We start from the raw sequence: 15,675 nt of genomic DNA, 5'->3' as shown, positions 1-15,675 counted from the left end.
GATTTTATTGTTGACTCTGTTGGATATGGATAGTCAGCTGGTCCCGATTGTAATTGTCTGTGTTTATCTTTCTCTACTCAGCGTCTTTGGGGCCTACAGCATGGATGTGATTACTAGCACATCATTTGGAGTGAATATTGATTCCCTTGGCAACCCACAAGATCCCTTTGTGGAGAATGCCAAGAAGCTCTTAAGATTTAATATCCTCGATCCATTTCTTCTCTCAGTAGGTGAGTGTCCTACTACATTTCTTTTTCTGTATTTCTTCCTCCGTCCCTTCTTCCCTCTTGTTCTTTCTTCCCCCCCTTCCTCCTTCCCTCCCTCCCTTCCTTCTTTTTCACAAGTTTATTGAGATATAATTGAATACATCAATTCACTGATTTAAAATATATAATAGAATGGTTTTTACAACCTAAGTGTCCACGGATGGATAAATGTAGAGGGAAAATGTAGTGTGTACACACACACACACACACACACACACACAACAGAATACTATTCAGCCATGAAAAGGAAGGAAATCCTGCCATTTGCAGCAATGTGTCTGGACCTCAATGGAGGGTATTATGCTTAGTGAGATAAGTCAGACAGAGAAAGACAAACACATGTTGAATCAAAGGAAGAAATCCAAACACATAGAAAACAATGTCAGAGTTTTGGTTACCAAAGATAGGGTTTGGGAGATAGAATTGGATGATGGTGGTCAAAAGGTACAAATTTCAGTTATTACTTAAATCAATACTCCTGGTGTAATTTGCTTATAGCTATCCTGTTGTCTCAGCACCACTTATTGAAAAGACTGTTTTGTCTCCATTGAGTGGTCTTAGAAACATTTTCAGTGTTCAGTTGATCATAGGCATGTGGGCTTATTTCTGTACTCAAAACTCTGTTCCATGAATCTGTATATCCATCCTTAGGCCAGAACCACTTTGCCTTGATTAATGTAGCTTTATGGTAAGTCTTAAAATCAGGAAATGTGAGTCTTTATAACTTTTTTTTTTTCAGGAATGTTTCATCTTCTATGAGCCCCTTGCAATTTCATATAAATTTAATCTAAGATAGTTAATTTCTTCAAAGAGGTCAGCTAGAGTTCTGAAAGGAAATGCCTTGTATCAGTCAATTTGCCATCTTGACAATGTAAATGTTCTGATTCACGAACATGGCATGTTTTTTATTTACTTACATCTTTAATTTAGTTCAACGAGGTTTTGTGGTCTTCAGAGTGTAAATTTTACATCTTTTATTTTATTCCTACTTATTCTATTCTTTTTGATGTTATAAATGAAGTGTTTTTTCAATGTGACTTTCATATTATTTTTTTGCAATGTACAGAAATACAATTGATTTTGTATTTTGATCTTGTATCTTGAGACCTGGCTAAACTTGTTTATTAGTTCTAATAGGTTTTTAGTGACTTCCTTAGGATTCACTGTGTGCAAGATCATGTTATCTGATGATAGAATTTTAGTCTTCATTTCCTATATGGATATATTTTATTTAATTTTCTTGATTAATTCTTCTGGTTAGAATGTCAGGTACAGTTTTGAGTGTAAGTGGTGAAAAGCCTTCCTTGTCCTATTCTTTTTTTAAATATAAATTTATTTATTTTAATTGGAGGTTAATTACTTTACAATATTGTATTGGTTTTGCCATATATCAACATGAATCTGCTAGTTTTGGGTAGAAGTGGTGGAAAAGGCTTCCTTGTCTTACACTTAATGTTAGAGAAACCATCCAGTTTTTCATATTAAGTATTAGTGTTAACTATGGGTTTACTTAAGTTGTTAACTATGGGTTTTTCATAGATTCCTTTTATCAAGTTGTTGAAAGACCCTTCTGTTCCTGTTTTCTGAGAGTTTTTTTAATCACAAGTATGTATTGGATTTTTGTCACATGCTTCTTATGCACATATTAGATAATTGTGCGGTCATTGTTTTTAACTCTGTTGAAAAGGCATATTATATAACCTTGCATTCCTGGGATAAAGTGTACTTATATATGATGTATACATCTTTGTATATATTAGAAGGTTCAGTTTGCTAGTATTTTCTTGAGGATTTGTGTACCCATGGTCGTAAGATACATTGATCTGTTGTTGTTTTTTTTCCTCTAGTATCTTACTCTGTTTCTCACACCAGGTTAATACTGATCCTGAAGAATGACTTTCAAAGTATTCTGTCATCTTCTATTTGTTAGATGAGTTAGTGAAAAATTGATATTAATTCTTTAAATATTTGAGTAGTATTCAGCATTGAAACCATCTGCACCTGAGCTTTTCATTGTCAAATTGTGGGTAGCTTCTTGATTATCAAATCAAACTTTGTATTTCTTATAGGTCTATTCACATTGTCTATTTCTTTTTGAGTAGTTTCTGTTTAATTTTTTTCCAATTAATTAATTAACTTTAATTGGAGGATAACTAGTTTACAATATTGTGAGGTTTTTGTCATCCATCAATATGAATCGGCCACAGGGATACATGTGTCCACCCCATACTGAATCCTCCTCCTACACCTCCCTGTACCCTATCTTTTTGTACACTCAGCTTTGGGTGCCCTGATTCATGTACCAAACTTGCACTGGTCATCTGTTTTACATATGATAATGTACATGTTTCAGTGCTGTTCTCTCAAATCATCCCACCCTTGCCTTCTCCCACTGGGTCCTAAAGTCTCTTCTCTACATCTGCCTCCTTTGCCGACCTGCACGTAAAATTGTCGGTACCTTCTTTCTAAATTCCATATATATGCGTTAATATACAGTATTTTTCTTTCTCTTCATGACTTATTTCACTTTGTATAATAGGTTCCAGGATCATCCACCTCATTATAACTGACTCAAATGAATTTCTTTTTATAGTAAGTAATATTCCATTGTGTATATGTACCATAATTTCCTTATCCATTCTTCTGCCGATGGACATCTAGGTTGCTTCCATGTCCCAGCTATTGTAAATAGTGCTGCCATGAACATTGGGGTAGTTCTTGTTTCTTTGGGTTGTATGCCCAGCAGTGGGATTGCTGGGTGGTATGGCAATTCTATTTTCAGTTTTAAAGGAATCTCCACACTGTTCTCCACAGTGGCTAGACCAGTTTGCATTCCCACCAACAGTTTATGACAGTTTCCTTTCCTCCACACCCTCTCCAACTTTATTGTTTGTAGACTTTTTGATAATGGATATTCTGACTGGTGTAAGATGATACCTCATTGTGGTTTTGATTTACAGTTCTCTAATAATGAGTGAAGTTCAATATCCTTTCATGTTTTATTAGCCATCTGCATGTCTTCTTTGGAGAAGTGTCTGTTTAGGTCTTTTGCCCAGTTTTTGATTGGGTTCTTCATTTTTCTGATGTTGAGCTGCATGAGCTGCTTGTATATTTTGGAGATTAATTATTTGTCAGTTGCTTCATTTGTTTTTATTATATTCTCCCATTCTGAGGGCTGTCTTTTCACCTTCATTATAGTTTCCTTCATTTGCAAAAGTTTTTAAGTTTAATTAAGTTCCATTTGTTAATTTTTGGTTTTATTTCCATTACTCTTGGAGGCCAGTCATAGAGGATCTTGGAGTGATTTATGTCAGAGAGTGTTCTGTCTTTGTTTTCCTCTACTTATAGTTTCTGGTCTTTTATTTAGGCCTTTCATACATTTTTAGTTTATTTTTGTGTATGGTGTTAGAAAGTGTTCTAGTTTCATTCTTTTACACATAGTGAACCAGTTTTCCCACCACCAGTTGTTGAAGAGACTGTCTTTTATCCATGATATATTTTTGCCTCCTTTGTCAAAGATAAGTTGTCCATGCTGCTGCTGCTGCTGCTAAGTCGCTTCAGTCGTGTCTGACTCTGTGTGACCCCATAGATGGCAGCCCACCAGGCTCCGCCGTCCCTGGGATTCTCCAGGCAAGAACACTGGAGTGGGTTGCCATTTCCTTCTCCAATGCATGAAAGTGAAAGTGAAAGTGAAGTCACTCAGTCGTGTCCGACTCTTCACGACCCCATGGACTGTAGCCTACCAGACTCCTCCATCCATGGGGTTTTCCAGGCAAGAGTACTGGAGTGGGGTGCCATTGCCTTCTCCTAAGTTGTTCATAGGTGCATGGATAAGTTGTCCATAGGTGCATGGATATATCTCTGGACTTTCTAATTTGTTCCATTGATCTACATTGATTTCTATCTTTGTGTCAGTATCATACTGTCTTGATGACTGTAGCTTTGTAGTATAGTCTTCTCTGGTGGCTTAGACAAGGACTCTGCATACAATGCAGGAGACCTGGGTTCAGTTCCTGGGTTGGGAAGATCCCATGGTGAAAGAAATGGCTACCCACTCCAGTATTCTTGCCTGGAGAATCCCATGGACAGAGAAGCCTAGCAAAACTATATACCATGGGGCCACAAAAAGTCAGACAGGACTGAGCAACTAATACTCTCACCTTCTTTCAGTATAGTCTGAAGTCAGGAAGGTTGATTCCTTCAGTTCCATTCTTCTTTCTCAAGATTGCTTTGAAAGCATTTCCTTTAAAATCAGGAGCAAGACAAGGGTCTCTACTTTCACCACTACTATTCAACACAGTTTTGGAAGTCCTAGCCACAGCAATCAGAGAAGAAAAAGAAATAAAAGGAATCCAGATTGGAAAAGAAGAAGTAAAATTCACACTGTTTGCAGAAGACATAATCCTCGACATACAAAACCCTAAAGATGCCACCAGAAATTAATATAGTAAAGTCTCAGGATATAAAATTAATTCGCAGAAATCCCTTGCATTCCTATATACTAACAATGAAAAATCAGAAAGGGAAATTAAGGAAACAATCCTATTCACCTTGAAACGAAAAGAATAAAATAGTTAGGAATAAATTTACCTAAAGCAACAAAAGTCCTGTATACAGAAAACTATAAAACACTGATGATGTTGAAAAGATGCTCAACATCACTCATTATCAGAGAAATGCAAATCAAAACCACAATGAGGTACTATTTCACGGCAGTCAGAATGGCTGCTATCCAAAAGTCTACAAGCAATAAATGCTGGAGAGGGTGTGGAGAAAAGGGAACCCTCTTACACTGTTGGTGGGAATGCAAACTAGTACAGCCACTATGGAGAACAGCGTGGAGATTCCTTAAAAAACTGGAAATAGAACTGCCATACGACCCAGCAATCCCACTTCTGGGCATACACACCGAGGAAATCAGAAGTGAAAGAGACATCTGTACCCCAATGTTCATCACAGCACTGTTTACAATAGCCAAGACGTGGAAGCAACCTAGATGTCCATCATCAGATGAATGGATAAGAAAGCTGTGGTACATATACACAATGGAGAATTACTCAGCCATTAAAAAGAATACATTTGAGTCAGTTCTAATGAGGTGGATGAAAATAGAGCCTATTATACAGAGTGAAGTAAGCCAGAAAGAAAAACACCAATACAGTATACTAATGCATATATATGGAATTTAGAAAGATGGTAACAATAACCCTGTATGTGAGACAGCAAAAGAGACACAGATGTATAGAACAGTCTTTTGGACTCTGTGGGAGAGGGCAAGGGTGGGATGATTTGGGAGAATGGCACTGAAACATGTATATTATCATATGTGAAACGAATCACCAGTCCAGGTTCAATGCATGATACAGGATGCTCGGGGCTGGTGCGCTAGGATGACCCAGAGGGATGGGATGGGGAGGGAGGTGAGAAGGGGGGTTCAGGATGGGGAACACATGTACACCCATGGCAGATTCATGTCAATGTATGGCAAAACAATGCAATGTTGTAATTAGCCTCCAATTAAAATAAAATAAATTTATATAAAAAAAACTAAAATCAGAGTCAGCTAAAGTAAAGAAAAAATTTAAAAAACAGTGATGAAAGAAATCAAAGATGACACAAATAGAGGGAGAAATATACTATGTTCTTGAATTATAAGAATCTGTATAGTAAAAATGAGTATACTACCCAAAGAATGCTCAAACTATTGCACAACTGCACTCATCTCACATGCTAGTAAAGTAATGCTCAAAATTCTCCAAGCCAGGCTTCAGCAATACGGGAACCATGAACTTCCTGATGTTCAAGCTGGTTTTAGAAAAGGCAGAGGAACCAGAGATCAAATTGCCAACATCCGCTGGATCATGGAAAAAGCAAGAGAGTTCCAGAAAAACATCTATTTCTGCTTGATTGACTATGCCAAAGCCTTTGACTGTGTGGATCACAATAAACTGTGGAATTTTCTGCAAGAGGTGGGAATACCAGACCACCTGACCTGCCTCTTGAGAAACCTATATGCAGGTCAGGAAGCAACAGTTAGAACTGGACATGGAACAACAGACTGGTTCCAAATAGGAAAAGGAGTACGTCAAGGCTGTATATTGTCACGCTGCTTATTTAACTTATATGCAGGGTACATCATGAGAAACACTGGACTGGAAGAAACACAAGCTGGAATCAAGATTGCCGGGACATACCACCTTTATGGCAGAAAGTGAAGAGGAACTAAAAAGCCTCTTGATGAAAGTGAAAGAGGAGAGTGAAAAAGTTGGCTTAAAGCTCAACATTCAGAAAACGAAGATCATGGCATCTGGTCCTATCACTTCATGGGAAATAGATGGGGAAACAGTGGAAAGAGTGTCAAACTTTATTTTTGGGGGCTCCAAAATCACTGCAGATGGTGGTTGCAGGCCTGAAATGAAAAGATTAAAAGGTTTCTCAAGAGGCAGATCAGGTGGTCTGTTATTCCCATCTCCTGAAGAAAATTCCACAGTTTATTGTGATCCACACAGTCAAAGGCTTTGGCATAGTCAATAAAGCAGAAATAGATGTTTTTCTGGAACTCTCTCGCTTTTTTCATGATCCAGTGGATGTTGGCAATTTGATCTCTGGTTCCTCTGCCTTTTCTAAAACCAGCCTGAACATCAGGAAGTTCATGGTTCCCGTATTGCTGAAGCCTGGCTTGGAGAATTTTGAGCATTACTTTACCAGCGTGTGAGATGAGTGCAATTGTGAGGTATTTTGAGCATTCTTTGGCATTGCCTTTTTTTGGGATTGGAATGAAAACTGACCTTTTCCAGTCCTGTGGCCACTGCTGAGTTTTCCAAATTTGCTTATTGTCTCTATTTCATTAGTTTCTGCTCTTGTCTTTATTACTTTCTTCTTTCATCTAGATTTAGGTTGAATTTGCTCTTCTTTTTTCAGTGAGTTAGGGTGGAAAGTTAGGTTCATGACTTGAGATCTTTGTTCTTTTTAAAATGTAGACATTTATAGCTTTAAACTTTTCCATGAGCAATGTTTTTCCTATATTCCATTCATTTTCATAAGTAATAGTTTCATCTTTCTTTATTTCAAAGTAATTCCTGGTTTCATTTTTTATATAGTATACAGCTCATTGGTTATTTAGGAGTATATTAATTTCCATTATTTGTGAATTTCCCAATTTTTGTTATTGATTTTTAATTTAATTCCATTATGGCTGAAAGACACATACTGTTTTATTTCTATTCTGAATTGTTATCTTGAATTGTTGTTTGAATGAAATGGTTAATTAGAGTAGCAGATTATTGTGGTTTATCCAAAGAGACTCTAATCAAATAGATTAAAAAACTACCAATTTAAGGAATATAATTCTATTTCCTTGATCATTCCAAAAGGCAGAAGGGACTACTGATTTCACTAGTATAGTGAAGGCCCCATAAGTGGACTTGGCCTTGCTCAGTCACTGGCTTGGAAGTCTGAGCAAAGGTCACAATGGGAGTGATTCTGATCTTTCTCTGATAGATAGAGCAAATTATACTTGTTGTGTAAATTTTGATTTTTTTACTATGCTTTTCTTTTATGTTTTCTCTTCAGCACTCTTTCCATCCCTTATCCCAATCTTTGAAGTATTAAATATCAGCATGTTTCCAAAAAGTGCTGTGGATTTTTTGGCAACATCCGTAAAAAAGATAAAAGAAAGTCGCCTCAAAGATATTCAAAAGGTAAAATCTGGTGGTGGTTACATGAGGGTGTTCACTTTTTGAAAATTTATTTACCTCCACACATATGATTTGTGTACTTCTCTGCAGTTTTAAAAAGATAGGTAGAGAAGTATAGATTTTAGAACTGGGGAGTTATTAATATATTATTGTGGAGTGATGAGGAAGGTGGAGGTTGGGGAAGAAATAAGAACATGAGCCAGAGAGTGTTGTTTAAATTTAATTATATGCATGCATATTAGTATGTCATTGCATGAATATTGTTGAGATAAAAGTTTTACCACTTACATTCAATAAACTGTTGAAGGATAAGAATTAAAAATGACTTTACTGATATTGTAATTTCCCCAATGTTACACTGGTAAAGAATCCACTTTGATTCCAAGACTCCTATTTTATAGATTGTGCAATGGAAAGCGCCATCAGTCAGTTGGTGGAGTGACTTCTGTGTTAAATTGCAGCCCTCTCCTAGTCTGGCATGGGCAGGGGTTTTCTCTGGGCTGTGAGGCTGCAAGCTGTTTAACCCACCTTTGCCTCCATGAGGCCTGAGACACAAGCTTGTCTGCAGGTCAGGGGAACAGAGGGTTCTGTACCTAGGATGTCACTGAAAAGGATCAAGGCCTTGAAGATGCTTCTATAACAGCTGCCAATATACTTTGCACCTGTGAGGGGATTGATTTGTGTGGTAATTCATTAGGAATTAAAATTGGAAGGAAAAGAAGGATCCAAGTTATGGACTTTCTCCTGAACAAACAGGTGTGACAGGAGAGACAGCAGGCAACTCTTTGGCAAGGACGCTATTTCAAAAGCCAGAGAAACCAAAGATCAGAGAGAGTGAGGACCAGAAAGCACTGACATGATGGCGGGTTTCTCTCTGGGAAACGTCATATTCTCCAAGGTCTGTAGGTGAATAGTAGTTCACTGAAGACTCAGGCAATACTAGTCAGACTTCTGCTCTATAAGGGGCCATACTCTCAGGAAAGAGGTTAAATACTGCACTCCTGATTTGTCTATGACTTCACAAGTAACTTTCTTTCATAGAAATTTCTTTCTGCTTACAGCCACGTGTGGATTTTCTTCAGCTGATGATTAACTCCCAGAATTTCAAAGAAACAGACAATCATAAAGGTAATCAAGGAGAGCTTCAGAGGGGCCATAGTGGGGAGATGCAGAGGTAGGGGGCAGTTCTGAAAATGTGCAGGAAGTTTTCCAGGCAGATGGGAATTTAGGCCAAATTGAAGAAGGACACTTGTGCAGAAAGAAAGAGTAGACCGTGGCATTTCCCAGAAGTTTGCAGGCACAACTTTGTTCAGAGCTTGAAGGGCAAGTATAACAAGGATGTCATGCCCAAAAGTCAGTTATGGTGTGGATCACTACAGCTGAACCTCTGGGGAGCTTAGTTCCAATATCAATTCTCAGGCTCCTCCAGACCCACCAAGTCAGAACCTCTGTCTGAATATTTGCATCAAGGCTTTATCCCTTCATTCATCAGGGGGCACATTGCCCCAGTGTTGGTGACCTTAACTGGGAACACTTTTAAACTTGTTTTCACCAGCTTACTCTACTGTAAAGTATTATTTTTTCCCCTTTGTTGTTAACACGTAATTTCTGGGAGAAGACTTTGAGACTGTAAATATTCTATTCCTCTTCAAGTTGTCACCCACTGGACATTCATGGATGGCACCCATTCGTGGATGGCTTTTGACCGAAACCATTGTTACTATGATGATTAAAACATGCCTTTCTAAACCCATCATTCTTCTGTATTTATGAGCTGATGTTGTTTCATAGGGAGAGCTCTCCATTCTCCCGCAATCATTTATTTGTTTATGTTAGTATATCTCATGAATAGCTAACTTACTCTCTCACATCACTCTTCATTGTGATTACAAATTTGCTCAGGTTTGTCCACTGGAGCCCTTTCAAGTGGGCTCCTATATACATACTACTTTTTTCTCCTGAAAAATGTTTTCAATAGGCCATTTTATTTTGGCAGAAATTAAAAAAATCTTAGTTGAAGAGTACAGAGTTTCCCAATATTCATTCTGCCCCCACCTACATATAGCCTTCCTCAATATCTGAAGCCCATACTGGAGTGATACACTTGTTATAATCAATGAACCTACACTGATACATTATTATCACCCAAAGACAATAGTTCACACCTGGATCCAATCTTGATATTGTACATTCTATGGGTTTTGATAAATGTATGATGATGTGTGTCCACCACTGTGGTATACAGAGTATCCTGTATCCTTTTCATTTATCATTTTCCAAGAACTTCTTCACTTCCTAATGCAAGGCATTCCAGCTTTCTCTTCTATTTCCCCTGGAATCAGCCATTTCTTTAAGAAGTTCTGGTTCCATTTAGTGAGAAATGGTATTTAGAACCCAAAATTTGGATTCTCGAAATGCTCATTGCTACTAGGGTTTCTTTGCTTCTAGATCATCGGTGGACAACTTTCAGAACATCATCTATTTTTTACCCAGGTGTAAAAATAAAAAAGATTTCTATATCTACCTCAAATCACTGATATAAACATGTTCTCTCTCTCTCAAACAAAAAGACCCTGGTGTGTTTTAATTCCATGACATGAATACTCATATATGATTAATTTGAAGCTACCAATGGATTGATGATAACCTCACAAAATTTGTGATAACTTGTGATAACCTCACAAAATTATTAATTTTATAAAATTGGTTCTTGAAAGCAGGGATGAACTGACTCCAGCCCATTCTCAATATGTCTATTCCTGTATGTACACCTACTTATATCTACCTATTATTATCATTTATCATTTTTCCAAGTACATAGTTCAGTACAACGTTCTGTGATGAAGGATATATTCTACATCTGCTCTGTTCAATATAGTAATCACTAGACATAAGTTTCTGTTGAGGATTTGATATGAGACTGAGTGAGTGAATGTGAAGTCACTCAGTTGTGTCCTACTCTTTGCAACCCATGGACTGTAGCCTACCAGGCTCCTCTGTCCGTGGGATTTTCCAGGCAAGAATACTGGATTGGGTTGCCATTTCCTTCTCTAGGAGATCCTTCCAACCTGGGGATGGAACCTGGGTCTCCTGCATTGTAGGCAAACGCTTTACTATCTGAGCCACCAGGGAAGTCCAGTGACATGTGACTAGCACTACTGTAACCTAAATGATAAGTTGTATTTAATTTTAATCAATTAAAACTTGAAGACTCATATGTTAGACAGCACAACTCTAAACTTTGAGTATTTTGTGGTTTATGCCAACTGGAGAATGAATTTGATGGTTGAATTTATCCATGATAACATCACACATAACATCATTGGGGAACTAGAACTGTCTAAATCTTTATTACACTCATTTTATTGTTAGTCAGTTGGTTGGGGCAGGTACCACATTGAGCTGAGTGCTCTAAGTAACAAAGGTCCTACTTCAGTCCCATCAAATAGCTGAGAGCCTGAGCATGTTTGGTCTCTCGGGAGAAAATAAAAATGGGGACCAGTGTATAATCACAGGGCTGTTTGATAAGAATAAAGAAGAGCAGAAAGAGGGGGTGTATACTGAGAGGATGACCTTCAGGCTGGAGTTGAATCAGCATTGCTAATTCTACTCCCTGGACCTAATTTTTCTGTATTTCACACTGGCCTATGTCCTTATAGGCACACATTCTTTCTTCTGCTATTTTAACGCCACTGATTAGACTAGGATCATCACAACTCTTTAAGCTTTTTGTTGATTTCTGTAGCTTCTATACATATCTTGATCATCCTCTTGAAGGCTTGTGCCCCAGGTCTTGTATTACCTGATGATTCTCAAGGGCATAATCCATACTTCTCAGGCTACATTGTGTTCATACATCTCCACATCTCATGATTGGAGTTCATATGTTGTTTCCATAGTTCTGAATTTGTATTAGGCTTCTGGATCCTGCTCATGCTGCTGGTCCATGGACCACTCTGTGAGTACCAAGAGTTTAACTGTAGCCCAGTATTGTACTTTCATGTTCCTGGAAATGTTTTGATAAAATATAATTCAATTTCCCCTATCATATAGCCTTAGTATCATAAATCTCTTAAATCAAGCTGCACCTTAACTAGAATAATTTAAAGTATTCTAGAAGGCCAAAAGTCCTCTCTACACATCTGTGTCTCTTTTGCTGTCTTGCATACAGGGTCATCATTACCATCTTTCTAAATTCCATATATATGTGTTAGTATATTGTATTGGTGTTTTTCTTTCTGGCTTATTTCACTCTGTATAATCGGCTCCAGTTTCATCCATCTTGTTAGAACTGATTCAAATATATTCTTTTTAATAGCTGAGTAATACTGCATTGTGTATATGTACCACAGCTTTCTTATCCATTCATCTGCTGATGGACATCTAGGTTGTTTCCATATCCTTCCTATTATAAACAGTGCTGAGATGAACATTGGGGTACACATGTCTCTTTCTATTCTGGTTTCCTCGGTGTGTATGCCCAGCAGTGGGATTGCTGGATCATAAGGCAGTTCTACCTGCAATTTTTAAAGGAATCTCCACACTGTTCTCCATAGTGGCTGTACTAGTTTGCATTTCCACCAGCAGTGTAGGAGGGTTCCCTTTTCTCCACACCCTCTCCAGCATTTATTGCTAATAGACTTTTGGATCGCAGCCATTCTGACTGGTGTGAAGTGGTACCTCATTGTGGTCTTGATTTACATTTCTCTAATAATGAGTGACGTTGAGCATCTTTTCATGTGTTTGTTAGCCATCCGTATGTCTTCTTTGGAGAAATGTCTATTTAGTTCTTTGGCCCATTTTTTGATTGGGTCGCTTATTTTTCTGGAGTTGAGCTGCATAAGTTGCTTGTATATTTTTGAGATTAGTTGCTTGTCAGTTGCTTCATTTGCTATTATTTTCTCCCATTCTGAAGGCTGTCTTTTCACCTTGCTTATATTTTCCTTTGTTGTGCAGAAGCTTTTAATTAAGATGGTAATGATGACCCTGTATGCAAGACAGCAAAAGAGACACAGATGTGTAGAGTGGACTTTTGGACTCTGAGGGAGAGGGTGTGATGATTTGGGAGAATGGCACTGAAACATGTATACTATCATGTAAAAAACGAATCTATGTTCGATGCAGGATACAGGATGCTTGGGGCTGGTGCATGGGGATGATCCAGAGGGATAATGTGGGATGGGAGGTGGGAGGGGGGTTCATGTTTGGGAGCTCATGTACACCCGTGGCGGATTCATGTCAATGTATGCCAAAACCAACACAGTATTGTAAAGTAAAATAAAGTGAAAATAAAAATTAAAAAATTAATAAATAAAAATAAAAGCAAAAAAATAAAGTTCTTATACATCAATTGATATTCAAGTTCTTCATGACTTAAAAAAAACCTATAACACTCATCCTCTGTGTATGAACTATTAAGTGACAGTCACCTTAAGACTAGCTTTCTTTTCTTTAAAAAAAAAAAAGGATGTAAAAGACACTAAGAATGAAACTTGCATGACCACCTTTGATTAAGAAACACTGTCTTGATGGGGAACACGTGTATACCTGTGGTGGATTCATGTTGATGTATGGCAAAACCAATACAATATTGTAAAGTAATTAACCTCCAATTAAAATAAATAAATTTATATTAAAAAAATAAAATATTCTAGAAGGGAATGCTGCTCCATTTTACTTAGAGCTAAAGCTCTTTTACAGCTCTCTGAGGGACACGCCGATAACACTGTAAATGTTAGAAGTGCTATCTCTTGAAATACCCAGCTGTGTTGGTGGGGGTGTGGAATTGCCAGGAACAGAGGGCCAAGAATAGTATAGACCCGGGAAAAGCTCAATTAAGACAGTTCTTGGCTTTTTCTCGACTCTGTGAGGCAGACACAGAGTAGAAATCACTCTCAGTTTGAGTCTAAATTACTTTTACTTGATCTCCCCTAAGGGTTTGGGAGTTTCACTGGAATGTCTCATCATCTAAACTGTGATTTTTTACATTGCCATGCTTTACCTAAAATGTCTTGACTTTCTTTTTAGCTCTCTCTGACCAAGAACTCATGGCCCAAAGTATTAGCTTTATTTTTGGTGGCTATGAGACCACTAGCAGTATTCTTTCCTTCATTATATATGAACTGGCCACTCACCCTGAGGTCCAGCAGAAGCTGCAGGAGGAGATTGACGCGACTTTCCCCAATAAGGTGGGTGATGATACCTGGAGAGAGAGGGGGAGGGTGAAGCCTTCGCATGATTGTCTTCTCTCCACTTCTCAGGAGGTTTTGCCCAAAGCATAAGCACCAAATCATTTACCTCCATTCCCAGGTGGTGCAGTGGAAAAGAATCCAAACTAACAGCAAGCACTTATTTCTCTGGCGTCTGCATTTGTTGTTGTTCTGTCGCTAAGTCATTTTGGAATATTTGCGACTCCATGGACTATAGCACACCAGGCCTCCCTGTCCCTCACTATCTCCTAGAGCTTGCCCAAGTTCACGGTGTCTGCATATTTATCTATTGATATTGGCTGGACTTGCTGTGATCTGGGTGTTGACTGATCTAGGCTGGCCTTAGATAAGCGGCTGGACAGACTCAGCTCCACACATGCTCCTCACGTGTCTCAGTCTCCGTATGTCTGCTTCTCGAGGCAGTGGTAGATATCACGAGCAAGAGGCCTAATCCCATGGGTGACTTTCAAAACTCTGCTAGCATTACATTTGGTGAATATTCCACAGGTTCAAAGTGAGCCGCCTGACCAACCCGAGTCAGAATGGGAGGGCACCGTAGAGTTAATGGCAAAGGGAATGGACAGAGGAAATGGTGGAGAACTGGGACCATTAATTCACTCTACTGCCCTGTATAAACTTTAGACTAGGTGAAGCCTGCTGTACAAGAAAGGATATACGGTAGGAAACAGAGGACATGAGTAAGAGACCTGACTGGTTTTGGACAAGTCTTATGACCTTTCAAATCCTAGGTCCTTCAAATACTTCGTAGGGCCTGCATAAATTAGAGATGATATTTCTTCTCTGGTAAACCCCATATTGGGAATCTTTTGATTACAAGAAGATTGAAAGGTCGCTAACAGACCAAGGCTAGCTAAGGCATTGCATTCTCTCCTTTACACCTACGGCTGATTCATGTGAATGTATGGCAAAAACCACCACAATATTGTAAAGTAATTAGCCTCCAATTAAAATTTAAAAATTAAAAAAAGAATACTTATAATACTAGTACTGTCGGCTGATATGTGCTTCTTTATATGTTGGTTCTAAATACTTTCTATTTATAAATGCATTTAATTTTCAAGAAATTCTTTATGAGTCACGAGAGGCTAGCTTATGCCTCAGTAACAGACAAGCCTGGAATCTTGGGGCTTTCATAGCAAAGTTTTCCATGAACCCATGTGCACACATTGAACATGGATTGTTAGTAGAGGATGGAGTGGACAGCTCTGCTTCACAGAGTCACTCAGGAAAACTGAATCAGAGCCTCTACCTTATTGTAATTGCCTTGTCAGAAACATGAGGCCTTCTTGTCTTCTGTGGAATAAGGAATTCAAGAGCTGTTTACTGGGTTTTTAACTGATTTGTCTCTGAACTGAGATAATCACTTCAGTTCACAGCCTGTTGGCAAGGATGATTTGGCCATAACCTCAAGTGGATGGGATACATGGGGCCGACATGGATGCTGGGTGAGCAGTGTCTCTGCCACACAACCCTCTGGAGGGT

General features: G+C 38.4%; 1 protein-coding gene across 3 annotated transcripts in view; it reads left to right on the top strand.

Annotated features, from left to right (window-relative positions):
* Positions 1 to 15,675, top strand: part of LOC138429539 (cytochrome P450 3A24-like) — a 40,001-nt gene that overhangs the window by 18,302 nt on the left and 6,024 nt on the right. For all 3 annotated transcript variants that reach the window (XM_069571182.1, XM_069571184.1, XM_069571183.1), the window contains 4 exons: positions 82 to 230; positions 7,839 to 7,966; positions 9,025 to 9,091; positions 13,991 to 14,151. In XM_069571182.1, the coding sequence (XP_069427283.1) occupies positions 82 to 230; positions 7,839 to 7,966; positions 9,025 to 9,091; positions 13,991 to 14,151 (505 nt within the window). The remainder of the gene's footprint in view (positions 1 to 81; positions 231 to 7,838; positions 7,967 to 9,024; positions 9,092 to 13,990; positions 14,152 to 15,675) is intronic.

Source organism: Ovis canadensis, chromosome 24 (assembly GCF_042477335.2).
Source record: "Ovis canadensis isolate MfBH-ARS-UI-01 breed Bighorn chromosome 24, ARS-UI_OviCan_v2, whole genome shotgun sequence".
NCBI classification, from domain to species: domain Eukaryota; kingdom Metazoa; phylum Chordata; class Mammalia; order Artiodactyla; family Bovidae; genus Ovis; species Ovis canadensis.
The sequence above is the reverse complement of the archived record's forward strand: the minus strand, read 5'-3'. Positions and strand labels throughout refer to the sequence as shown.